The 27943-nt window shown below is 47.2% G+C and overlaps 1 protein-coding gene across 1 annotated transcript in view; it reads right to left on the bottom strand.

The window, feature by feature from the left end:
* Positions 1-27943, bottom strand: part of GPC3 (glypican 3) — a 440854-nt gene that overhangs the window by 164625 nt on the left and 248286 nt on the right. Inside the window, exon 6 of the mRNA XM_066581848.1 lies at positions 3003-3123. Within this exon, the coding sequence (XP_066437945.1) occupies positions 3003-3123 (121 nt within the window). The remainder of the gene's footprint in view (positions 1-3002; positions 3124-27943) is intronic.

Here is a 27943-nt window from a genome sequence, read left to right as displayed (position 1 = left end):
GGGCCGCTAACAAGGTATCTATTACTATTGAGGCCACTAAAGGGGTCACTATTACTACTCGGACCACTAATGGAGTCATGTTTACTACTGGAGCCATTAAAAGGGTCACTATTACTAAGGGCGACACTCACCTTGGGAGCCACTTGTCTAAAGTTACTCTGTCACTTTAGACAAGTTTCAATGGTTCAAACATGTGTTGGGTGTCTTGAGTACTGGCACTTTCACTGTGTTTTTATTGCGGGTTGGGGAACATTTCACACTTAGCCTCAGGCAGCAGAAAGGCTTGGGACACCCCGACCCTATACACATACAATAGTGGTCTTGTTGCACCAAAATTGGCTGATCCAAGTGACTTTGTCCTGATATATATGGAGCCCTTGTTACTTGTAATCTCAGTTGCTCGTCCTCCAAACTTCTTTAGTCTTCAGTGTTTGGGACAAAAAGTAGCTGTCTGAAATGACCATCGTCGGCCATATTAGCTGTCTTTGGGCTGCTTTTTGTCAACTGATCACAGACTGCCTACCTTTCGTCTCCCTCTCCCAGACAGGGAGGAATCCCTCTTATTCCAATTCTTCCCACTGTGCAGAAATTCTTATCTATAAAACTAAATGTTTTTTTTTTTTTTTTTTAAATCAAAGATTTGCCAATCAGCAAATGGTCAGGAACCCCGAACTGCCTATAATATCCAAACTCCATCTCCACTGATATTGAAATTAAGAGGAATAATATATTTATGTAGCTTCTATATATAAAAGGCCCAATGGAGAGGGGAACCGAATACTAATTAAGACCTGTGCATTTACACTTATGTGAAATGAAGGGCATCATGTTGTGAACCAGGTTTGTACTTCATTGCCCAGTAAATAGGTCCCTTTCATATTATTCTGTCTCCATACATACCTGTCCCCAGGGGCGTAACTAAAGGCTCAGGGGCCCTGACGCAAAACGTGAGCTGGGCCCCCCCCTCTATCTGTATCTGTACCCGTACCCATACCTAAACCATGCTGCACAGAGGCATAACTTGAAGCTTCTGGGCCCCAATACAAAACCTGTAACAGGGCCCCCAACTATAATGCTTTATTCATTGTACTGGGCTCCCTATATGGAGAAGAGAGGCCTTATGGGCCCCCTAAGGCTCCTGGGCCCGGGTGTAACCGCATCCCCTGCACTCTCTATAGTTACGCCCCTGCCTGGCCCCTAACAGTACCATTTGCTCTACTTTGATGGTTTAACTGGTTCACAAACGAAATCCTTCACCCTAATGTATGCCTAAAAAGATCGGAATGGTAAAAAAGCAATGGCTAATGGGAAGTGTAGTTCAATAATGGCACCAGTGATAGAGGAAGTTGGAGACGTTCAATGTAGATGGTGGCCCGGACATAACTGTGTGGTACCCAGGAAAGGGCATTTAGTGCCACCAATGAGCTCCCCTTTGTGTGTGATGCTTTATGGCGGTCTTATAATGATTATTGCTGTTTATACTATCTATTGCCCACCGTATTTTGTATTCACAGGTGATGCCGTGTACTTGTTTAACTAATATGCAGCATAGTAAAGGTTAATCAGTTCAGCCCAATTGTAGTTTGATACAAATAGCCAATCACAGTTAGAAATCTATATAAGCCACATAGACTCCTACAGTACTTATGGGGCAGTGTAGGTGGTAAGGGCAAAGTTAGTTCACTAAGTAATTTCCTGCTGTTCTCCAGGCCTAGGAGATGCAGATCTTGAGGCCTGCTTTTGAGTAGAAGAAATGTAGGTTAAGACTACGTTAGGCCTATTCCGTAGGAATACAGAAGGAAATAGTACCACTAATGAAAGGGCTCCCTAAAGGAAGCCAGGGCTGTGATAATTTACTATGCAGCACGGTTGAGCACAGAGTGTTAAGGCAGCAGAAATGCAGTCCTAAGCTCTCGCTCATGACCTGAAGGTTGCAGGTTCAATCCCTGCTTGGTCCAGGTAGGCGACTCAAGGTTGACTCAGCCTTCCATCCTTCTGAGGTCGGTAAAATAAGCACACTACTTGCTGGGGGGTAAGGCAATTGGAACCCCCCCCCCCCTTCCCCTCACGATATGACGTCCCCCGAGGATTCAGTCATTACTCGGTGCTTGCACCAGGGGACTTTACCTTTACCTTACAGTTGAGGACAGATCAGGGAGGGACACAGCCACCACGATTAACCCAGCCTGTATTGTTGCTCTTCAAGAATTGTACCTCCATTTGGAATGTTTTGTAACCACCACGCTTTATCAAGTACACATGACCTAACCTACCTCCATGGTCTATCTTTGGGGTTACGTACTGCCACATACCATCTACACCCAGACAGCAACAAGCTGCCCACTGCAACATAACATCACCCCACCTTTCAACCACAGTGGGGCTGTTTTATGGAGCAACACTTTAGTCATTCACCATGGATGGGTAATAGCACCATGATATCACCAGTATAGCCCCTCGCTCCTGAGCCCCGCTCCAGCATACCACAACTGCATGGAAAAAAGATTCACGAATGCAGAAGTCTTCAGCCCAGATCCCAGAAAATAAGCATAAAAGTCTACAAGAGGGTGATGAATTTACAGAACTCATGACAAAAAGCATGCAGTAGATTAACCCTTTCCAATCCAATTTGTATCCTGGTTTTCCTAGGGGGCTTACTCTTTTTCTGCCGTTGTAGAATGGCGCTATCTGCTGGCTAAAGCCAGTACTGCATGAGGTGACACATTGGATAGGCTCCGACAGCAGAGAGGCTGGCAATATACAGTAAGAGAACCCCGACGGACGTCTTCCAATATCGGAGCTGTACAGCCTTAAATCATAATGTCTTCAGAGGTCAGACAGTGGATTGGAAAGGGTTACAAATACTAACCCCTCTCCCACCCGGCTAACGTTCCACGTTTCATTTTCTGACATGTTATCAGTAGGTCATTTAGACTAACCAGTTTGTAGTTTAGGCTTCATGGTGTTCATGCAGTTTTGTGCATTGTGTGACCTTCACCTACCTGATTGACATGATTCAATTTATCAATGATCTGGTTAATTACAGGTTCAGCACTTCTTGCCTTTCCTTCTTGGTTACTCGTTTGAAGCTTGAAGCCATTTTTCACTGTATGGGGCAGGAATCTGTAATTTAGAATAGAGATGGATTACAAAGGTGTTAAGACTGATCTACAGTGTCAAGCAAGAAACTCTACAGAAAATGTATTGTGATGGAAGGCCTAATGGGAAATGAAAGGCCTGAAAGTCACTGAGCAGCAGAGCTGAGGGGAGCACAATGTATGCTTTCACTTTATATATACCATTAAAGGGGATGTCCATTTTTTTTAAATTCCTGCACCCATGCCTGGAAATAATAAAACACGCTATATTCACCTCTTTTATCTCCCTGCAGCTCCAATGTCAAGGCTCCGTTCTCCATGCAGAGTATGTGCTGATAGGTCCAGTTTATGAGATGCCACCGGCTGTTGCAGCCAATCACAGACCTCAATGTTCAAGCGCTGAGGTCTGTGATAGACTGCAGTAGGCTGTGACATCAGGTTGACTGATTGTCTACAAACACAGTGTCACACGGGAGATCGGAGATGGGGTGCAGGAGCTGCGGGAGCCGGGAGAGGCGGGTGTAGGACGTTTTGTCATGGAGAGCAAGAATTTCAAAAAAGTATAAGGGGGTTTCACATCTGCGTCAGGGGTCCCAGTTTCCTGCTCCAGTCTGCTCTTATGATTGAACCGAACAGAGCCGAATGGACCCCATTGATTATAAATACTTTTTCTTACGGTATTTTGTGCCGGATCTGTGACAGAACCTCGAACCGAAGATTCAAGCAGAGATATGAAACTACCCTCGGACAACCCCTCTAAGGCAATCAGTCAAATAGTTAATTAGATACAATTTCCACAAACATGGCCCAAGACGGAAATAAAACATCCAAAGACCTAGGAAAGACCATCTGCTCCATAACCCATTCGTCACGTCGTCCCTCCAAGTATACACGCAGGCCTACATGTTCAGTGGACCAAGGTATAGTGGAGAAGATTTACCATTGTGACTGTGCCTTGACCTTGCCATAAAATGTGCCAAAATGTGGCATCAAGTTTTAGACCTACGTGTATTTATGAAGCAAAAGAATAATTCACTTGGTCTTTCCTAATAAGGGGGCGTGGCTTGTCGGAAAAAGTGGATACTTAGAGCAACGCAACATTATAGGATTCCGTTCAGCATGCCCATTGCTACATTGCTTCCCTCTTAATGCAGAACAGATATCCTAAGTGCTTGTGTAGTCCATCTTATAAACATATAACATTACGGAGCTTGATCTATGTTGGCATAGATGGTTTATCATGAAGAGTCTAATGATCTAGGATGTCTTGTGGGGTAAGTGTGTAATGTACATGGCAGTGTAGGGGGAGTAAAGACTTTAAGGTACCTTTAGGCCTCCTTCACACGGGCGACACCGCATCACTGCAAGAAAATCGCAGTGATATTGCATCGCTGCACCGTGCGATATCGCTGCAATTTTCTCGCAGCAATACCGCGATTTTGTAGCGCTACAAAGTCGCATGTGACACTACAAAATTTTGCGTCTTTGTAGCATCACGTGCGAGGATTTTTTTGGGGGGGGGGCTTGAAATATAAACCCTACCCTGAAAATAAGGTGTAACTAAAGGGGGAAAAAAAATAAGTATACATCACCTCTTCCGCACTGTCCGGATCGCCTCCACAGCTTCTCCCCGGGTCCCGGCACTGATCTTCTTTTTCTTCTTCTGGCTGGGGATTGAAAAATCTCCGGCTACTGGAAGCGCTGGCTGTGATTGGCTGACACTTAGCCAATCACAGCCAGAGCTCGAAGTATGGCTGTGATTGGTTAAATCACTGCCATTCATTGAGCACTGGCTGTGATTGGCTAAGTGTCAGCCAATCACAGCCAGCACTTCCAGGAGGCGGGGATTTTTGAATCCCCGGCCAAAAGAGAAGAAGAAGATCAGTGCCGAGACCCGGGGAGAAGATGTGGCTGGGCTGACAGCTCGTTTAAGGTGATGTATGTGCGTTTTTTTTTTCCAGCAGTTAGGGCTTAGATTATAACTTTCACAGTAGCATTTGCTACTGTCAAAGTTGCATCGCATTGCATGCAAACCGCGTTTTCATGCAATGCAACAGAGAGGAAGGCTCCATAGGGAAACATGGGCTACAAAACCTCGCGTGTCACAGGCATATCGCCGGACCTGCGAGGTTTGTGTGTCGCTTTATAGCATGCTACAAAACATTTCATGTGTGAAGGAACCTATAGGAAAGCATGGGCTTCACATACATGAGATTTGTAGCATCGTAGCAATGCTACAAAATTGCGCGACTTTGTCGCCCGTGTGAAGGAGCCCTTATACAGGACAACCATCGGCCAAATAATCACTCGCAGTATGAGCAGTCAGTGTAACATGCGGCCACCAAAGGTTGACCAGCGATAAGGGTCTAGTTGAATAGTCACTCGTTGATCAAAGGTCATCCGGTGTAAAGTCACAGTCATTCGTATTTGAACAACTTGTGAACAAATTTGCATGGAGATCCCCGTATGAGCGGTATGTTGGCAAACAACTAACGAACAATCATCACTGTGCAAAAGCAAACGAGCAACTGTCATTAGTACGCTTCAGGGACTTCTCTGAGCAACTATATGAATGCTAGTTGCTCCATGTAAAGGTTAAATGTAGCCTAATGTATCTAGCTGATTAATGATTGATTACATATTAACGGACGTGTTCTTCGAAGTTTTTGATCATATGCACGGTGGTCTACATTGGCTAAGGGGTTAATGGTAATATCCGTGGTGGTCTAAAGTACCTAATGGATTAATATGCATACCCAATAGTATTTTTGTGCACAAATTCACAGGTTTTGTACGCTACACATAGTATTGATGACAATTAGCAATTTGTACAGAGCAGGCACGGCTCATGTCCTAAGATATTGGTAGCCGCTGCCAAGTGAGCTGGTCGGCTCATAACTTATTGTCCACACTTCTTTAATTCGCTCACACAGGCGTTCTGAGCTACTCTTTTATGTTTAACACACAGCATCTCTCAGATGCCTCAAGTTCTTTCTTAGAAGGTTATTAACACACCCGGCTTCATCAAGCATTAAAGCGCTTTACTCACATTACAGGGTGACATTCTCACACTGCCATCTAGTGGCCACTGCCAGGTATTAAAAAAAACAATGTACAATCTGCTGTTCCTATTTGATGCATACATTTCCTGCTTATCACTTATGACTTACAACTTTGGACCCTTGTACAGGGGACGACTGTGGTGCGCAGAAGTGGCCGGCAGTGATAATCTCTCCTGCCTTATTACACAGGACTGATGATCGCTCAGTGAATGGAGGCGGAGCAGGACAGAGATCGCTTCCGTCCGCCAGCCGCCATTCACATTAAACAGGCCATCGTTCATAGATCGTTGTTTGGTCTTTATGTTTGCATGATCCGGACGATGATTAAATTATCGTCATTCAGATAGTGCATGCATTTACACCAAAATATTATCTTGCAACTGCGGTAATCTGAATGACAAGTATTTCGTGTAAAAGGGCCCTAAAACTGTATAAAACAATTGGATTTGCCAGAAGCAATCTGGAACTTTTCACTGACCTCTATTCTTCTCCTTCCATAAACATTTGCCCCATCACATGCAACAAGACACAAATAAGTCTGATCTTAAAGTCAGAGAAGCGGTTCGGCCATCTGTGTTTCTCCAGGACCGGAGGGTTGCTTTAAATTATCTGATTGGCTGCAGGTTAGAGTGACCATATACATTAGATATAAATCGGAAAAATCCACCAAGTGTGGATGGATGGGTCATCTTGTCTTTCCCCTGACAGCAAATGTTGGGCGATAAGGATCAGGCAGTTGCATTTCAACCGCCCAATCCTTTAGTTCTGGGGAGATAAGCCACTACCAGTAGTCTGATAGTGAGCTTCTCCCCTCTTTACATTCAAAACACATGCATGCTCAGCTGAGCCGAGTATATATGTGTATAGGGGTGCTGGGTGAGATTGCTGTCGGCTGTACGACAGCTATCTAATGTATATGGGCAGATCTCTTTGAATACCATTTTACAGTTTTCATGTAGACTAAATCTACAAGGAATGTTGAGCGAGCTCCTAAATACATCACATTACTGATCCTTAATTACAGTTTGTATTGTAGCCCTGGTTAATATGACAGCTGGAGGATTGATCAACCAACAGTTGGTATAGATCCGTGCTCTTCATCCTGTGGCTTTCGAGCTTTTTAGAAACTGCAATGCTCAGCATGCTAGAAATTGTAGTTTTGCAACAGCTGGAGAACTATAGTTGGAGACCACTGCCACAGATTGTTATACCTTGTACATCCTTCGGGGGAGCTATAGGAAAAACTGAACATTAACATTAGTGCTCAGGAGCAAAAGTCATTGTACCTTTTGGTCTTCCCAGCTTGGGTCGTGACCTCAATTGGTTGCTAATTTGTGTGTATTGGATTTACTGCATATTTGCAATATTCAGACTGTTATCAGACGGATGACTTTAAAACTTTCAATCTTCTTGCTGTGTTTCAAGAGAATAGATAGATTTCATTAAGTATTCTGTAGCTTAGAGTATTTATTCCGCTTCCTCTTTGCAGACGATGCCGGTAATACATTTACAGACTGGTCCTTGGTTATTACATCTCTGGACCTTTAGGGAATCAATTTACGTTCCAACTGTTGGGTCGCCCTTTTCGGGGCAAGTGCTCCGCTTTAATGGCAGGTCCAGTCAGGGCTGATCCGGGGAAAGATCTGAGGCCTTACCAAAGCTACCACCATTTATTATGTTGTTTTGCCCGTCCAGCAACCCAGAAACCCCCTATGTTTTACACATCATTCAGCCTGTCCCTGTCCTCTATTTCCATATCTCTGCTTAGTTTCCTCTACAGAATTGGACAGATGTCACACAACGGTTTTTCCAACCTCAGTAGGAAAGAACTGAATATTTGCAAGGGCAGCAGTCCTAACCTTGACTTGACATATCCCCCCAAGAAGAATGTTGTATATTATTGTTATTTGTACAGATGCAGACAATGTTATTGTAGGATTAGCGGAAGATTTGGCAATCTCTCAGGCATAGCTCAGAAATTAGAAAATGACGTTTTCCCATAGACTTGTGGTGGTTTAACTACATTTTTGGTGAACTGCCAAATGAGATGGAAGCCAAAATTAGTAGTTACACATAAACAAACTGCAAAAAAAACAAAAACATAAAGCTTAATGAAAATATAAGGAATGTAGAATGGATCTGTAGCCTTCGGAAGTCATGAAACAGAGTAATACGATACGCAAAAAGGAAATAAATGTCTTTGTTTTCTTGAGGCAATTCGACCCATGTTGCATGAACCATGTACAGTGGTGTTAAAGGGGCTGTGCCAAGTTATAAAGGTATCACCTATCTACAGAATAAAGGATACATTTATAATTGAGTGGGTCCAACGGCTGGGACCCCCACCGATCTTGAGAACAGAGGTGCAGTTGGTTCCTCCGTGAACGGAGAGGATGATAGGCGAGTGAAATGCTGCTCCTTTCACTTCAATGCCAGTGCACGAATTTTGGCAATTTGCCAATCTCTAGAGCTGCCACTGAAATTAATGGAGAAGCAGGGCATCTAAGCGACGTCTGCTCCATTCACTCAGGGACCGACCAAACACCATTCTTGGGATCAGTGGGGGTCCCAGTGGTTAGACCCCCTCCTATCATAAAGTCATACTCTATCCCCTATAACTTTATAACTTGACACAACCCCTTTAAGGCCCCCATGCACATTAGCTTACAGTCATCTAAACGTGCCGATTTTGGCAGCACGGCACAACTGTCCTGTATGGTGGCTCCAGACTTCTCGCCCACAGATGATGATGGGGAATTAAGGATGAGCATCCCAAATTCCAATACACAATCTTTTTGTCCCCCTGAAGATAAGCCGCTGCCAGAGATGTCTTCCTGCAGTTTTCTCCACTGTCCATATGTAAAACGCATGACAGCTTAGCGGAATAGAGCTTTCATATGAGGATAGTGGGACCATTGAAAGTGTATAGACAGCTTTACATATCATGTTATCTGGATCTAACAGGGTAAACTAGAAGCTTTCTAGATATTCATCCAGGCCCAGGGCCAAAATGTGCCCAATAGGCCACTTGAATAAAAAAACAAAACGTAACATTAGCAAATTAAAATGATGAAAAAAAATGGAGATTATTTCTTTGGAAATATATTATCACATCGAGGTATCTGGAGTCTCCAGAGTAAATGATGAGCACCCACCAGCTATATAGAATAATTTCATGTCTACTATTTAACTTCTTCATTGGTAGGTCAAATGTGGGGTATTATTGTACCTTGTCACCACCAGGAAGCTAGGGGTTTGACAGAGCTTGCATGGAGGAACGCCCCTGTCACACCTCTAGCTCCTGATTGGTAGACATTTTTCAGGTCCTGGAAGGTCCTACTAGCTTCGGTATTGCTTTTACCGTCCCCTGGAGGGTTAGGGATTCGTTTTCCAGTTAGGCTTACATTATTTGCTGTAAATGCTTGCATGTTACAGTGGTAACACGGAAGTATTTACAGTTTATAATCTAAGCCAAACTGGAACCCAAACCCTAACCCTCCAGGGGACGGTAAAAGCAATACCAACGCTGTGCTCCCCTGTCGTGTAGAGCAGAGAATCTTTTGGGGCAGCCCGGGCGGCCAGCCGGGAATACAGTTTTTCGGACGGGTAACATAGACCCAGACTCCGCTGTTCTACCCTGCCCTGTAGCGCTGAGATGCGGGCACTGAGGGTTATAACGCTCCCCAGCTGTGATAGATAGCAGCGATCACATGACCAAGGACCCTGTACCGTAACCTCCTGTGAAATCTCCAGGCTCTCTGCTACTTTTGGTGGTCAGGAGCAGGGAGATTTTAAATTACTCATGGCTTTTGTGCATGTGTCCGCCATTTTGACGACGGCACATGCGCAGAAGCCGGAGTAAGGACAGCTGATAAATCCAGGGGCCCTAGGTACGTAATTTCATCTTCCCTCATGGATATGATCCATGAGAGGAGATTAAACTGAAACTATGTTTAGCCGGGAACAGAGAGATTTTAAATCTCCCAGGCCATGAACCCTTCTGTGCATGCGCCCCATGTAGTGGGATATCGTGGAGAGCGGAGGTGAGTACTTTCAGCTCTCCTCATGGATCCAATCCATGAGAGGAGCTGAAACTAACTTTAATTAACTTTTTTTTTCACTTTTATGCAATCGCCATTATTCATTGAATAACGTCGATCGCATGACCGGGGGTTGCTCCCTGCAGCTCCCCATGACAGCTCAAGGTTGTCCGCTACCTCGAGCAGCTGGCAGAATAGAGCTGTCACGTCCACAGGCCCCACAGCTTTAATCCTCAGGGCGAGCGTGTTTTTACGGCCCTGAGGATTAAAGCCCACAAAGCCAGGACTTTAAAAGGCAATGGGGCGGTCACTGAGGGGTTAATATGGTTGTTTGTCTCCCATGTTCTTCCAGTGCTGTCAGCAGCATATCCCCCTTTTACATGAGGAGATGTTCTGCTGACAATATTTTTTGGCAGCTCAAAAGATCCAATCAGCTATTAAATGAGTGTTTGCTTATTCGTCAACTCATCAGGGCACCTTCTTAGTTACAAACCTTATCATCGGCCTGTGTACATAGGTTGCAAATGCATATCACAGTACTAAATGTATTATTGTTAAAGGGGTTGTCCAGTTGTAAACGATTTAATGCCAATCCTCAGGATATATCATCAATAGTAGATTGAGTGGAGTCTGTCTCCAGGGACCTCTGCCGATCATCTATTCTGGGAAGGTAGCAGATAACTCCGTTTCCACTGCAGTGGCCAGGCTTGCTATTACAAGCCAAGCTTTCATTCCTTTCCATGGAAATTTGGTCTGCAGTACCAATCCTGGCCACTGCAGTGGGAACGGAGCTGTATGCTTCCTGCAAAGAAAAGCTAAGTGCAGTAGGGCAAACAACTGATCAGTGGGAGTCCCAGGTGACAGACCCTCTCTGATCTACTATTGATGACGTATCCTGAGGATAGGCACTAAATAGTTTACAACTGGACAACCCCTTTAAAGATTTTTATATGCCCTGATATAAATCAGAGGTATGCAAAGGTAAACTATTGGTTCCATAGACTTCTTATATAGGAGCATGTACAAAGCCATATTTCAGACGTGTATGTAGCGTAAAGTGATTGGACATTATTGGAGAAATGAGAGCCTGACAGCATATTCCCTACAATAGGCACTTATATATATATATATATATATATATATATTCAAAGAGGACAGTTTACAGGAGACCATGAACACTAAAGTAGGTTGAATATTGGGGAACTTACAAGTTATAGTACTGTGAAGCTAATATGACATGCAGATATGCCATATTTCCCATTTCCTATATTGTCTTATGATATTACACATGATGGAATCCTCAGCATATATCGGCATGGGTGATGTCTGCATCTCATTACATACATCTTCAGAACAACTTGCTAAAGGACTCTGGAACATGTTACCGCAGCTTTCACACTGTTCTTCCAAATTACATAACACAGTGCAAAGTTCTGCACCTTAAAAAACAACTTCGGGAGATCTGCGCATATTTTTCTGATTATCCATTGCTTAAATCACCAAGTATGAGAGAACTTGTCGCTACAGATCATGCATGTATAATGAGATCTTACACAAACGCCCGTGACCTTGTAGTGCACATGTGCTCTTCTCTTTCATGTGCAGAGGACCATCAAATATCTACCATGTGTTGGGTAGAATGTCTTTCTTTCACCCACATATGCCAAGATTACGAGTCGGATCTGAAGTAACTAGAGCATATGGTGGACTCCCAAGTTAACCTCTGACTCAATATGATATCACAGTTCTTTGGAGTTCCAGAAGAAAGCATACTTCTTAAATTGGGAAGAACCATCTTCTGTTGTCTGATCTGAGATTTGCAGCCTAAGGAAAATCTGTAACCATCTTCTCGTAAATGATAAGGTGACGAGGTTAGAACTACAGAGGAAGCTTTCTGCAATGAAAACCATATAGGGCCTGGTGCAACAGCTATTTCAATATACAGGCAAGTGTCTTAAACCATAGAGGATATAAAGAAGACTGGGCCCAAAGAAAGAGCAAAATGAGGAGTCTTTCCGGTGCTAGTATTGTATATGCCAGCCTCCTTCTACCCATCTCTTGCAGAACAAAGGGGACTTGTGGCACTTGGACTGCTTTCCTCTTCCCTTATTTGCCAATCTAGAGGTCCTTGTGGACAGTGAGTCATGAACAAGTTCACACTACCCATGGAGAAGTGCTATAATAATTTGGGACCCCTTCATTGCCTTGGTGTGTATGTCCTTGGGTTCAACTAAGCAGACTGGGACATGGACAGTGAAGCCTACAGTAAGAGCTCGTATCTCAATGCCCTGGAAGATAAAAGAAAAACTCATTCTAAAGCCAGTTTCAGACGAGCGTATAAAAACCCACCGGTAAAACGGAAAAATGGCAGTCACAAATACGGCCATATCATTAGCCCTAAAGATTTATATTAGCTCCGTATTACAGTCCCCTTGACATAGCCCTACCATGAAATCAATGGGAGCCGTGCCTGCAGTTACAAGCGCCGGCCACTACATGGGAGGCCAGTGCAGAGACTTCCATTCCAGATGCAGAGAGGTTGAAGCAGAAGCCTCCGTCTTGACCTCCGTTTAGTGGCTGGCGCTTGTAACTGCAGGCAAGGCTACCATTGATTTCAATGAGAGCTGTGCCTGCAGTTAAAAACGTCGGCCACTAAACGGAGGTCGGTGCAAAAGCCATCGCTCTGACCTCTGCGTATTTGTGGCGCTGACAACATGTGTCCACTCAGCTGTACGGTTGATCAACTATTGATGACCTATCCTGATGATAGGTCCTCAATAGTATTTCAATGGAAAACCCCTTTAATATTTAGTTTTGTCAATTAACCATGCAACGTGAATGAAAAAAGAGAAATCTAAATCAACTCAATATTTGTTGTGACCACCGTTTGCCTTCAAAAGAGCATTAACTCTTCTAGATACACTTGTACAAAGTTAGGGATTTTGTAGGATTATAGTCAGGTGTGTGATTAACCAATTATATGAAATAGGTGATAATGATCATCATTTTAATATGTAGGTTGAAACTCAGACATTGACTGAAACAGAAACAGCTGTGTAGGAGGCTTAAAAGTGGGTGAGGAACAGACAAATTCTGTTACAAAGGTGAGGTTGTGGAAGACAGTTTCATGTCACAAGTCATACATCATGGCAAGTCTCACCACAGCATCTAGGCAGTTATACAGTATTTTCTCCACACCTGACTAAAACGTTTGCACAGTATAGTACTTTAATTATTACTAGAGATGAGCGAACGCGTTCGTCCGAGCTTGATATTCGTGCGAATATTAGGGTGTTCGGGATGTTCGTTATTCGTGACGAACACCATGCGGTGTTCTGGTTACTTTCACTTCCTTCCCTGAGACGTTAGCGCGCTTTTCTGGCCAATTGAAAGACAGGGAAGGCATTACAACTTCCCCCTGCAACGTTTAAGCCCTATACCACCCCCCTGCTGTGAGTGGCTGGCGAGATCAGGTGTTCGCCTAATATAAAAGTCGGCCCCTCCCGCGGCTCGCCTCAGATGCGGTGTGAGTTAGATGAGGGACAGTGCTGTTTATACCGGAGCTGCTGTAGGGAAAGAATTGGTAGTTAGTGTAGGCTTCAAGACCCCCCAAAGGTCCTTATTAGGGCCACTGATAGCTGTGTGTTGGCTGCTGTTAGCAGTGGGATTTTTTTTTTTCTCAAAATCGCCTCTGCAGACCGTTGCACCTGGCATTAGGGACAGAAGTGCTGCATAGGCAGGGAGAGTGTTAGGAGTGAGTGTAGCCTTCAAGAACCTCAACGGTCCTTTCTAGGGCCATATTTATCAGTGTGCAGTACTGTCCAGGCTGCTGTTAGCTGTGCTGCATTTTTTTTGGGCTTCTCAAAATCGCCTCTGCAGAGCATTCCACCCTCCATTGATACTGCAGGGAAAGAATTGTATAGGCAGGGCCACAACACAGTTATTATTCATAGAATATACGCAGTGCTGCCTGTTGGTGGGAAAAAACTGAAAACAAATCTATTTGTCCAGCCTCTGTCCGTCCTAACGCCTGTGGACACGTGTGAGCTGCGTGAAAAACATTGCTAAATCATACGCACCCAGCTACGCTTTACTGCTGGCTTCGCCATTTGCTTTCCTTAATTGGGAAAAAAAATACCTGCTCTGCCACAGTTATAATAACTCTGCTACCCTCACGTTCTGTGACACATAAGCAGGGACACAGCACAGTTATTAAACTTCTCATGTTCATAGAATATACGCAGTGCTGCCTTTTGGTGGGAAAAAACTGAAAACAAATCTATTTGTCCAGCCTCTGTCCGTCCTTACGGGCTGTGGACACGTGTGAGCTGCGTGAAAAACATTGCTAAATCATACGCACCCAGCTACGCTTTACTGCTGGCTTCGCCATTTGCTTTCCTTAATTGGGAAAAAAAATACCTGCTCTGCCAGAGTTATAATAACTCTGCTACCCTCACGTTCCGTGACACATAAGCAGGGACACAGCACAGTTATTAAACTTAGATTATTCATTCACTAGAGACAGTGGGGCCTTTCGTTTTCCCAAAAGGGCAAAAATTATATTTGGCCTGCAGTCTTGCGCCAATTTATTTCCTGCCTGTTAAATCAAATCACTGGTAATACAGCATGCTGAGGGGTAGGGGTAGGCCTAGAGGACGTGGACGCGGCCGAGGACGCGGAGGGCCAAGTCAGGGTGTGGGCACAGGCCAAGCTCCTGATCCAGGTGTGTCGCAGCCGACTGCTGCGCGATTAGGAGAGAGGCACGTTTCTGGCGTCCCCACATTCATCGCCCAATTAATGGGTCCACGCGGGAGACGGTTATTAGAAAATGAGCAGTGTGAGCAGGTCCTGTCCTGGATGGCAGAAAGTGCTTCGAGCAACCTATCGTCTACCCGCAGTTCTGCGCCGTCCACTGCTGCCAATCCGAATCCTCTGTCTGCTGCTCCTCCTTCCTCCCAGCCTCCTCACTCCACTACAATAACACCTGCTCAGGAGCGGGAGCACTCCCAGGAACTGTTCTCGGGCCCCTGCTTAGATTGGGCAGCAGCGGTTCCTCTCCCACCAGAGGAGTTTATCGTCACTGATGCCCAACCATTCGAAAGTTCCCGGGGTCCGGGGGAAGAGGCTGGGGACTTCCGCCAACTGTCTCAACAACTTTCTGTGGGTGAGGAGGACGATGACGATCAGACACAGTTGTCTTGCAGTGAGGTAGTAGTAAGGGCAGTAAGTCCGAGGGAGCAGCGCACAGAGGATTCGGAGGAAGAGCAGCAGGACGATGAGGTGACTGACCCCACCTGGTGTGCAACGCTTACTCAGGAGGACAGGTCTTCAGAGGGGGAGTCAAGGGCATCAGCAGGGCAGGTTGCAAGAGGCAGTGCAGTGGCCAGGGGTAGAGGCAGGGCCAGACCGAATAATCCACCAAGTGTTTCCCAAAGCGCCCCCTCGCGCCATGCCACCCTGCGGAGGCCGAGGTGCTCTAAGGTCTGGCAGTTTTTCACAGAGACGCCTGACGACCGACGAACAGTGGTGTGCAACCTTTGTCGCGCAAAGCTCAGCCGGGGAGCCAACACCAACAGCCTCACCACCACCACCATGCGCAGACATATGATGGCCAAGCACCCCGCAAGGTGGGACAAAGGCCGTTCACCGCCTCCGGTTTGCACCCCTGCCTCTCCCCCTGTGCCCCAACCTGCCACTGAGATGCAACCCCCCTCTCAGGACACAGGCACTACCGCCTCATGGCCTGCACCCACACCCTCATCTCCGCTGTCCTCGGCCCCATCCAGCAGTGTAGTTCAGCGCACCGTTCAGCCGTCGCTTGCGCAAGTGTTCGAGCGCAAGCGCAAGTACGCCGCCACGCACCCGCACGCTCAAACGTTAACCGTCCGCATCGCAAAATTCATCAGCCTTGAGATGCTGCCGTATAGGGTTGTGGAAACGGAGTCCTTCAAAAGTATCATGGAGGCGGCGGCCCCGCGCTACTCAGTTCCCAGTCGCCACTACTTTTCCCGATGTGCCGTCCCAGCCCTGCACGACCACGTCTCCCGCAACATTGTGCGCGCCCTCACCAACGCGGTTACTGCCACGGTCCACTTAACTACGGACACGTGGACAAGCACAGGCGGGCAGGGCCACTACATCTCCCTGACGGCACATTGGGTGAATTTAGTGGAGGCTGGGACAGAGTCAGAGCCTGGGACCGCTCACGTCCTACCCACCCCCAGAATTGCGGGCCCCAGCTCGGTGCTGGTATCTGCGGAGGTGTATGCTTCCTCCACTAAAGCACCCTCCTCCTCCTCCTCCTCCTCTGTCTCACAATCAAGATGTGTTAGCAGCAGCATGTCGCCAGCAGTCGGTGTCGCGCGGTGTGGCAGCACAGCGGTGGGCAAGCGTCAGCAGGCCGTGCTGAAACTACTCAGCTTAGGCGATAAGAGGCACACGGCCCACGAACTGCTGCAGGGTCTGACACAGCAGACCGACCGCTGGCTTGCGCCGCTGAGCCTCCAACCGGGCATGGTCGTGTGTGACAACGGCCGTAACCTGGTGGCGGCTCTGCAGCTCGGCAGCCTCACGCACGTGCCATGCCTGGCCCACGTCTTTAATTTGGTGGTTCAGCGCTTTCTGAAAAGCTACCCACGCTTGTCAGACCTGCTCGTAAAGGCGCGCCGGCTCTGCGCACATTTCCGCAAGTCCCACACGGACGCTGCCACCCTGCGCACCCTGCAACATCACTTTAAGCTGCCAGTGCACCGACTGCTGTGCGACGTGCCCACACGGTGGAACTCTACACTCCACATGTTGGCCAGGCTCTATGAACAACGGAGAGCTATAGTCGAATACCAACTCCAACATGGGCGGCGCAGTGGGAGTCAGCCTCCTCAATTCCTTTCAGAAGAGTGGGCCTGGTTGGCAGACATCTGCCATGTCCTTGGTAATTTTGAGGAGTCTACCCAGGTGGTGAGCGGCGATGCTACAATCATTAGCGTCACCATTCCTCTGCTATGCATCTTGAGAAATTCCCTGCAAACCATAAAGGCAGCTGCTTTGCGCTCGGAAACGGGGGCGGGGGAAGACAGTATGCCGCTGGATAGTCAGGGCACCCTCCTGTCTATTTCTCAGCGCGTACAGGAGGAGGAGGAGGAGCATGAGGAGGATGAGGAGGAGGGGGAAGAGACAGCTTGGGCCGCTGCTGACGGTACACCGGCTGATTGCCTGTCATCCTTTCAGCGTGTATGGCCTGAGGAGGAGGAGGAGGAGGAGGAGGAGGATCCTGATAGTGATCTTCCTAGTGAAGACAGCCATGTGTTGCGTACAGGTACCCTGGCACACATGGCTGACTTCATGTTAGGATGCCTTTCTCGTGACCCTCGCGTTGCACGCATTCTGGCCACGACGGATTACTGGGTGTACACACTGCTCGATCCACGGTATAAGGAGAACCTGCCCACTCTGATTCCCGAAGAGGAAAGGGGTTCGAGAGTGTTGCTATACCACAGGACCCTTGCGGACAAGCTGATGGTAAAATTCCCAGCCGACAGCGCTAGTGGCAGAAGGCGCAGTTCCGAGGGCCATGTTGCAGGGGATGTGCGTAGATCGAGCAGCATGTACATCCCAGGCAGTGCAACAGTCTTTAAGGGCCTGGCCAGCTTTATGGCTCCCCACCAAGACTGTGTCACCGCTCCCCAGTCACGGCTGAGTCGGCGGGAGCACTGCAAAAGGATGGTGAGGGAGTACGTAGCGGATCGCACGACCATCCTTGGTGACGCCTCTGCCCCCTACAACTACTGGGTGTCGAAGCTGGACACGTGGCCTGAACTAGCCCTGTATGCCCTTGAGGTGCTTGCTTGTCCTGCGGCTAGCGTCTTGTCGGAAAGGGTGTTTAGTGCGGCTGGGGGAATCATCACAGATAAGCGTAGCCGCTTGTCAACCGACAGTGCCGACAGGCTAACACTCATCAAGATGAACAAAGGCTGGATTTCCCCAGACTTCTGTTCTCCACCAGCGGACAGCAGCGATACGTAAGCAATACGTAGGCTGCACCCGCGGATGGAAGCTACGTTCTCTCTCACCATCCAAAACGGGGACATTTCTGCTTCATCAATCTGTGTCTAATATTCCTCCTCCTCCTCCTCCTGCTCCTCCTCCTGAAACCTCACGTAATCACGCTGAACGGGCAATTTTTCTTAGGGCCACAAGGCTCACTCAAATAATTTTTCAGAACAATTTTTATAAGTTTCAATTAGCTTAAAAGCGTTGGAACTTTAACTTGAACCAATTTTTCGTTACACTGGGCTGCCTCCAGGCCTAGTTACCACTTAAGCCACATTAACCAAAGCGATTCACCTGCCATCTTGGTTGGGCATGGCCAATTTTTACTGAGGTACATTAGTACTGTTGGTACACCAATTTTTTGGGGCCCTCACCTACAGTGTAATCATAGTAATTTCTATGTTCTTCGCCTGCACTCATGGTACAGAAAGGTGTGTGGGGTTGGCCTACAGTTTAGCTACATAAATGTAACTTGTGCCTTGGCTATACTAAGGCTACTGAAATGGAACTAAGACTGCGCTCCCGCTATACTGCTGCTTCAGAATTGTTACTGGGGCCTGTCTTGAGTGCTACTATTGCTTACATGGAACGAAGACTGCGCTCCCGCTATACTGCTGCTTCAGAATTGTTACTGGGGCCTGTCTTGAGTGCTACTATTGCTTACATGGAACGAAGACTGCGCTCCCGCTATACTGCTGCTTCAGAATTGTTACTGGGGCCTGTCTTGAGTGCTACTATTGCTTACATGGAACGAAGACTGCGCTCCCGCTATACTGCTGCTTCAGAATTGTTACTGGGGCCTGTCTTGAGTGCTACTATTGCTTACATGGAACGAAGACTGCGCTCCCGCTATACTGCTGCTTCAGAATTGTTACTGGGGCCTGTCTTGAGTGCTACTATTGCTTACATGGAACGAAGACTGCGCTCCCGCTATACTGCTGCTTCAGAATTGTTACTGGGGCCTGTCTTGAGTGCTACTATTGCTTACATGGAACGAAGACTGCGCTCCCGCTATACTGCTGCTTCAGAATTGTTACTGGGGCCTGTCTTGAGTGCTACTATTGCTTACATGGAACGAAGACTGCGCTCCCGCTATACTGCTGCTTCAGAATTGTTACTGGGGCCTGTCTTGAGTGCTACTATTGCTTACATGGAACGAAGACTGCGCTCCCGCTATACTGCTGCTTCAGAATTGTTACTGGGGCCTGTCTTGAGTGCTACTATTGCTTACATGGAACGAAGACTGCGCTCCCGCTATACTGCTGCTTCAGAATTGTTACTGGGGCCTGTCTTAAGTGCTACTATTGATTACATGGAACGAAGACTGCGCTCCCGCTATACTGCTGCTTCAGAATTGTTACTGGGGCCTGTCTTGAGTGCTACTATTGATTACATGGAACGAAGACTGCGCTCCCGCTATACTGCTGCTTCAGAATTGTTACTGGGGCCTGTCTTGAGTGCTACTATTGCTTACATGGAACGGACACGTGGAGAGGACACGTAGTGCCTCAAAAACATCCCCCTCCTCCTCCAACAGGGAAAACATTGTTGGCAAATGCCTTTGCATTGGTTCGTCTGGTGGCAGTCCAAGAATTTCACCTTTACCGACACTACAAGAGAGCCCCCCCACCATCCCCCCGCCACGGCCCACTTAATCCTGGCCACATTCCGAAAACCAACAAAATACAACCGTGGTACTAGGTCCGCAGTCACCACCACATTACCACCAACGCGGTTACTGTTAAGGTGCATATAACCACGGACACGTGGAGAGGACACGTAGTGCCTCAAAAACATCCCCCTCCTCCTCCAACAGGGAAAACATTGTTGGCAAATGCCTTTGCATTGGTTCGTCTGGTGGCAGTCCAAGAATTTCACCTTTACCGACACTACAAGAGAGCCCCCCCACCATCCCCCCGCCACGGCCCACTTAATCCTGGCCACATTCCGAAAACCAACAAAATACAACCGTGGTACTAGGTCCGCAGTCACCACCACATTACCACCAACGCGGTTACTGTTAAGGTGCATATAACCACGGACACGTGGAGAGGACACGTAGTGCCTCAAAAACATCCCCCTCCTCCTCCAACAGGGAAAACATTGTTGGCAAATGCCTTTGCATTGGTTCGTCTGGTGGCAGTCCAAGAATTTCACCTTTACCGACACTACAAGAGAGCCCCCCCACCATCCCCCCGCCACGGCCCACTTAATCCTGGCCACATTCCGAAAACCAACAAAATACAACCGTGGTACTAGGTCCGCAGTCACCACCACATTACCACCAACGCGGTTACTGTTAAGGTGCATATAACCACGGACACGTGGAGAGGACACGTAGTGCCTCAAAAACATCCCCCTCCTCCTCCAACAGGGAAAACATTGTTGGCAAATGCCTTTGCATTGGTTCGTCTGGTGGCAGTCCAAGAATTTCACCTTTACCGACACTACAAGAGAGCCCCCCCACCATCCCCCCGCCACGGCCCACTTAATCCTGGCCACATTCCGAAAACCAACAAAATACAACCGTGGTACTAGGTCCGCAGTCACCACCACATTACCACCAACGCGGTTACTGTTAAGGTGCATATAACCACGGACACGTGGAGAGGACACGTAGTGCCTCAAAAACATCCCCCTCCTCCTCCAACAGGGAAAACATTGTTGGCAAATGCCTTTGCATTGGTTCGTCTGGTGGCAGTCCAAGAATTTCACCTTTACCGACACTACAAGAGAGCCCCCCCACCATCCCCCCGCCACGGCCCACTTAATCCTGGCCACATTCCGAAAACCAACAAAATACAACCGTGGTACTAGGTCCGCAGTCACCACCACATTACCACCAACGCGGTTACTGTTAAGGTGCATATAACCACGGACACGTGGAGAGGACACGTAGTGCCTCAAAAACATCCCCCTCCTCCTCCAACAGGGAAAACATTGTTGGCAAATGCCTTTGCATTGGTTCGTCTGGTGGCAGTCCAAGAATTTCACCTTTACCGACACTACAAGAGAGCCCCCCCACCATCCCCCCGCCACGGCCCACTTAATCCTGGCCACATTCCGAAAACCAACAAAATACAACCGTGGTACTAGGTCCGCAGTCACCACCACATTACCACCAACGCGGTTACTGTTAAGGTGCATATAACCACGGACACGTGGAGAGGACACGTAGTGCCTCAAAAACATCCCCCTCCTCCTCCAACAGGGAAAACATTGTTGGCAAATGCCTTTGCATTGGTTCGTCTGGTGGCAGTCCAAGAATTTCACCTTTACCGACACTACAAGAGAGCCCCCCCACCATCCCCCCGCCACGGCCCACTTAATCCTGGCCACATTCCGAAAACCAACAAAATACAACCGTGGTACTAGGTCCGCAGTCACCACCACATTACCACCAACGCGGTTACTGTTTAGGTACATATTACCAGTCTGACTGGGGCATGCAGACACCTTGACAGAATGAATAGTGTGTGGCACATAGGTTCCCCATTGCTATGCCCACGTGTGCAGCTCCTGATGGCGGTGGCACAGGATTGTATTTCTCATTGCTTCTGTACAGCATTGTGGGCTATCGCCCCGCCCCTATTAAAGAGGGTCGCTACCTAGCCGTGCCAACCCTCTGCAGTGTGTGCCTGCGGTCCCTCGTCGTGGCAGACGCACTTCTAAATAGACATGAGGGTGGTGTGGCATGAGGGCAGCTGAAGGCTGCGCAGGGACAGTTTGGTGTGCGCTGTGGGGGGGAGGGGGTGCGGTTGGGCAGCATGTAACTCAGGAGAAGTGGCAGTGGAGTGTCATGCAGGCAGTGATTGTGCTTTGTTGTAGGTAGTGTGGTGCTTAGCAAAGGTATGCCATGCTAATGAGGGCTTTTCAGAAGTAAAAGTTGTTGGGGGGGGGGGGCCCACTCTTGCCGCTATTGTGGCTTAATAGTGGGACCTGTGAACTTGAGATGCAGCCCAACATGTAGCCCCTCGCCTGCCCTATCCGTTTCTGTGTCATTCCCATCACTTTCCTGAATTGCCCAGATTTTCACACATGAAAACCTTAGCGAGCATCGGCGAAATACAAAAATGTTCTGGTCGCCCATTGACTTCAATGGGGTTCGTTGTTCGAAACGAACCCTCGAGCATCACGGGAAGTTCGTTCCGAATAACGAACACCCGAACATTTTGGTGTTCGCTCATCTCTAATTATTACAATTCTTTCCTTAGCAAGTGCGAGTGATCCCATAAAAGAACGCTGAACCTACATTTGAATCATCCTCAATTGGTGGAATAATAATCACTCGTAAATGTAACTATCTGTTCCACAAATACATGACAGCACATAGAAAACAGACATGAAATTGTACGCCTGCTGCCTCCAGACTCAAAACATCACCCCTTAGCTCATTCTGTAATATATACTTCCACGTGTGAGGCACACAGCAGTCATCCTTTTAGCATAACCACGTCCCTTTAAGTACAGAAATGTCAACAGGATTGGGTGAGGACGTTACATCAAATGCAACAACTGCCTAAAATATCACGTAAATCGACACACCAAATATGCATATTCTGATCTTTACATCCCCTCTTTGCATCTCGGCCAAAGACTGTGTATGAATGCCTCTCTAGTGAGATGCCGAGCATGTCTAGAGGGCCGCAGAGGACACCGAGTTGAATCAGTTGCTTGATGACTGAAAGGCCATAGTAGAATCCTAGAATTCTTTCCCATGTATGGGAATTTTTAGATTGCCATGACTCTGACTTCCCTGCCCCCCCCCCCCCCCCCCCCCCTTGGCAGAGAACATAGTAGTAGTATAGTACAAGTGATGGTATGTATTCAGCCTAATGTATCAAATGAGCATTAAATCTAAAGGGAATTAAACAAAAAAAAAAGATTTAATAAAAAGATGCAGAGTAACTTTATGATGTCTAAGCCTTAACCCTTTCCGATCCACTGTCTAAAGACATTATGATTTAAGGCTGTACAGCTCCGATGTTGGAAGACGTCCGTCGGGGTTCTCTTATTGTATATTGCCAGCCTCTCTGCTGTCGGAGCCTATCCAACGTGTCACCTCATGCAGTACTGGCTTTAGCCAGCAGATAGCGCCATTGTATAACAGCAGAAAAAGAGTAAGCCCCCTAGGAAAAGCAGGATAGAAATTGGATTGGAAAGGGTTAAACTGCATTTTCATTCCACATTGTTAAGAGATCAAAGTAGTTGTTCCAATGCTGGTGCCAATTAGCAAGCAATGTATTTGTTTACCTAAGGCGTGCAGGAATCTATTGACACGGATGGTATTCTCAATGCATCACCCGCTTGCTGAGTATTCTGGACACTCATAAATGTTACATTTCAAATTGGGGAAAGCACGCTCTTTGTCACTGCCGCTTCCGTGTGCGAGTCCTTCAGCGAGGCTCGGCACTGCAGGAGTTGGAGTTACAGATCAGAGTCGCCCACTGGCTCCATATTTCACAGGCCAGCATCATCCGTGGCTTCATGCTGCCTGCCATGTGTCATGTTCTCATCATAGACTACAGTACAGATGTAAAGCTCACATTATGAATACCCTTGAGAGGCATTAACCAAAGTCTGAACTACTATTTAACCGCTTACTATCCACACAGGAGACTGTATACAATGTGAATTTGTGGAATAAGGAGGCAGAGTTATGCTTCTCAAAGCAAGTAAGAAAATTCTCCCACCTGTGGGTGCTGTACAGGGGCGTAACTAAAGGCTCAGGGGCCCTGATGCAAAAGGTGAGCTTGCCCCCCCCCCCTATCTGTATCTGTACCTATACCCATACCTAAACCATGCTGCACAGAGACATAACTTGAAGCTTCTGCGCCCCAATGCAAAACCTGTAACAGGGCCCCCAACTATAATGCTTTATTCATAGTACTGGGCTCCCTATATGGAGAAGAGAGGCCATATGGGCCCCCCAAGGCTCCTGGGCCCGGGTGCAACCGCATCCCCTGCATCTTCTATAGTTACGCCCTTGGTGCTGTATAATGGAAGTTAAAGGGGTTGTCAAGTTGTTGGACCATTTTTTTAACTATAGTTGCAAATGTGTTAAAATAACTAAATATAGCGCTACTTATCCATCCTCTTCCCTGGTGATCCAGTGTTGCAGCCTCCCGGTCCTCCTTGGTTAGGAACAGCTTCCCTCTGACCAGTACAGCCAATCAGAGGCCACAGATGCTGGTGTAGTAGAGTAAATAAGGAGTGAAATGTCTACTTCACTTCCTGAGCCAGCAGACAGGATGTGCCGGCCGCATCCCGACGCCAACAGTTATCAGAATATGCAGCTTCAGTAGAAACTCCCGCACTTAACCTCAGGGCATATCTAGCTTGCTCGTTCATAACCCTCAGGCGTCATTTGACAACACGCTGCTCACCCCGCCCCTGCCCCCTCCATCGACCACCCAAGATGTCGCCTGCATCCAGACTGAAACCACGTGATAAAGGGCATCAATGATGACAGACGCACATGCAGGACCGGATGCAAGAAGACCTTAAATGGTCTAACCTATCACTCGCTTACACGTAACACTTACATTATTTCCGGCATGCCCATAAAGGGCCGCTAATACACAATGCTATAAAATATGCTACACGCCTACTAATAAACAGAGTCAGGGAAGACTTTATACGCTGAACGTCTGTGTTGGTGTGATTTTCTTCCAGCATGCGCACAATCTCTGAGCATTAATCAGGAAGGGTGCAAACATTCCTATTAATTACGCCGTGGACCCAAATAAATCCACGACACTGGAAGCCATGATGTCAGAAGAACATCATCTGACCATTGCAGCCTCTGATTGGCTGCAGCAATCAGGTTCTAGCACCGTTCCTAAACAAGGACTAGGAGGACCGTAGGGCCGCAGCGGTGGATCATGGAGGGAGAGGACGGGTAAGTACTGCTGCTTTTGTTATTTTTAATACATTTGTAGCTATAGTTAACAAAATCATCTGACATCCGGACAACCCCTTTAAGGCCTTTTTACATGGGATGATGAACAGCTGAAAGAACATATGAACAGTCATTGTGATCATTACCTAGTGTACATATGTCCACGGATTAAACGACAAACCATAAAATGCTTGTTGGTCATCATCGCATTTGTGTAAACAAGGGATGTGCTGCCCACAATAATGTAAACTGGCTTGATGGCCCAAATGACCGTTTGTACAATCTGCTGCATGATAACTGCAGTATGTAAATGGAAAACTAATGAGTGCCAACTGACTATATCATTGATCAATGTTTGTTACTGGCAGTAATCTTCCCATTTAAAAGAACCATTAGGCCTCATGCCCGCGACCATGGGGAAATGCTGCGCTCAAGCTGCTTAACAGTCTTCCATGATAGTCCTGCATTTTGAGGTCCCTTTCCATAATGAGATTTGTGATTTTGGCCTTGTAGTGGGTATCAAGGAGGGTGGCTACCCAGTAATGATCTGATGTTTTGATGTGGGCTATGTGACAGTCCTTCTGCAAGAACTGCAGCATAAAAGCACTCAGATGCCTCAAAATGCCTAAGGGTGATGGTGCACATTTCTCAGGGTCGGTTGGGCCTAAGAGTGTCCTCCGGCTGGTCCCACTAGCCACGTGGAATAGCTGGGGTTAGTGATGGATGTAATGAACGTTGTGTAGCTTGCTCCCTTACCTCTGTTCCTATATTATCCCTCTTCTCTTCCTCCTCCTTCATACTCCATAGGTGGAGAAATGTGTTGAAGAAGACACCCACCTTTCTGGCCCAAAGCCACCCTTTCTCTTCCTCTTCCTGCCCTGTAGCATCTGTTCCAGCGGGCAGACAACGGGGGTGGTAATACTGATCAGTGCGTCATCACGACCAACCATTTTGATTGCTTCCTCAAAACAGGCTAAAACAGCACATATATCTGCAGCCACTCCATGGACGTTAATAGACCGACATCCATACAGCCTGCTAATAGCATACACCATGTGGCACTCTATGATCGCTCCCTACTACTAGCTTAGCCTTTGCAATATATGCAACATGGAATTACACTGTGTAGGCACGTCATAGATGAGACAGTTGGTTGGTAGCACAAATTGTCCCTGCACATCCTGGTTCCTCTGGTTTATAGTCTGGCTTGCTGCATATTGTTAGGTTCTATGGCCATTGTGCCGACCCTACAGCCATTGTGCCGATCCTATGGCCATTGTGCCGACCTTATTGCGATTGTGCCTGCTTAGCGGCTATCGTGCCTGCTCTGCACATTATCAGGTATTAAATTTTTACATGTTACATGTTTTTGTGTTCCCCCTCACCTCTGTGATTTTAATTTACTTTACAGTGAGGTAGTGTAGGTTCTGACGGACGTGGTGTGGCCTTGCCATTCGGCCTGTCAGCTTATGTGTCTTGGTCAAAATGCTAACTAACACCCACATTTTATTCGTGTGTATCAATATCTTCTTCATGCAGTTTGCTGTGGACTTCTGGGGGACCCCAAGATGTCCGCCAGTGCAGTCCACTGTTGAGATGCGGGGCAACCCACTGTCATGTCAGTGTGAGTTGTAATCCTGTATTGTAGGACGCACCCATCTGTTGGCTGGCTTTTGTGGTATCGTTCACATTGCAGATTTAGGTGCATGCAGTCGCTCCTCCCCAATCTGGGCTGGGTTGGGTGCTTGGCTGCATATAAGTCTGCAGTGGACAGTTTAGCTCCTCTGGTTTATAGTCTGGCTTGCTGCATATTGTTAGGTTCTATGGCTATTGTGCCCACCTTGTGGCGATTGTGCCTGCTTAGCGGCTATCGTGCCTGCTCTGCACATTATCAGGTATTACATTTTTGGCTCTTTTCCCATTTACATGCAGCGATTATTGCTTAAACGGCTAAACAACCGAACGAATTGACGACTTTTTTGCATAAAATTACACGTACAGATAATGGCTTGAAATCATCTCCTTTTTCCTCATTGGCTAAAGTAAACTTTAGTAGAAGTAGAACTAGTTGTTTGCTCAGGTGGGTGTGTGTTTATGCAAGGGACTATCTGGCCAGCAGGATTCCATTATCTTCTCCCACCATAACTTTTCTTTTTCTCTGACTACCTGTCAGTTTAGAGTCAAGTGTTTGCATGGGGGGACTTGTGCCCCAATTTTTCAGTACTAAAACCTTGCTCTGGTCCTTTTTTCTCCCCTCTTTTGATATATCCTTTAAAATACAGTCTTACAATTACAATCGGCCCTTGAAGGCAATCATAATGCTTATGTGGCCCTCGATAACAATGAGTTTGAGACCGCCGCTTTAAGTGCTCAAAGTTCAGTTAGGAAACAAATGTGTCATCACACTTAGGCCCGGCTAACATGAGCGTGTTTGAACAGCGTATTCCACGAGCGGGTCTTGTGGACGTAATACTCTATATTAATCTGCCTTAGGTGGCCATGTTGCCAGGCACACGATTTGTGCGAAATATGTGCACAAGAAAAATTGCAGCATGTCATATTTAGGCGCGTATTACGCGAGAATACACACCAAGATGGTACATGGCGATGAACGGCACGCTGCCAGACACGATTATATGAGCCCAGCTTTAACCGGACTATGCTGCATGTGGCACCATTGGACAATCAGTTAATATGTCCCATAAGGTACAGTGTGCAGTGCGCTCCGTCTGTAGGAGTGTAATTAAGAATCCTCAAATGAGGGAAGTGCTGGCGGTCACAACGCCTTAGTAC

This window comes from Eleutherodactylus coqui, chromosome 10 (genome assembly GCF_035609145.1).
Source record: "Eleutherodactylus coqui strain aEleCoq1 chromosome 10, aEleCoq1.hap1, whole genome shotgun sequence".
In the NCBI taxonomy this organism is placed as follows: domain Eukaryota; kingdom Metazoa; phylum Chordata; class Amphibia; order Anura; family Eleutherodactylidae; genus Eleutherodactylus; species Eleutherodactylus coqui.
The sequence above is the reverse complement of the archived record's forward strand: the minus strand, read 5'-3'. Positions and strand labels throughout refer to the sequence as shown.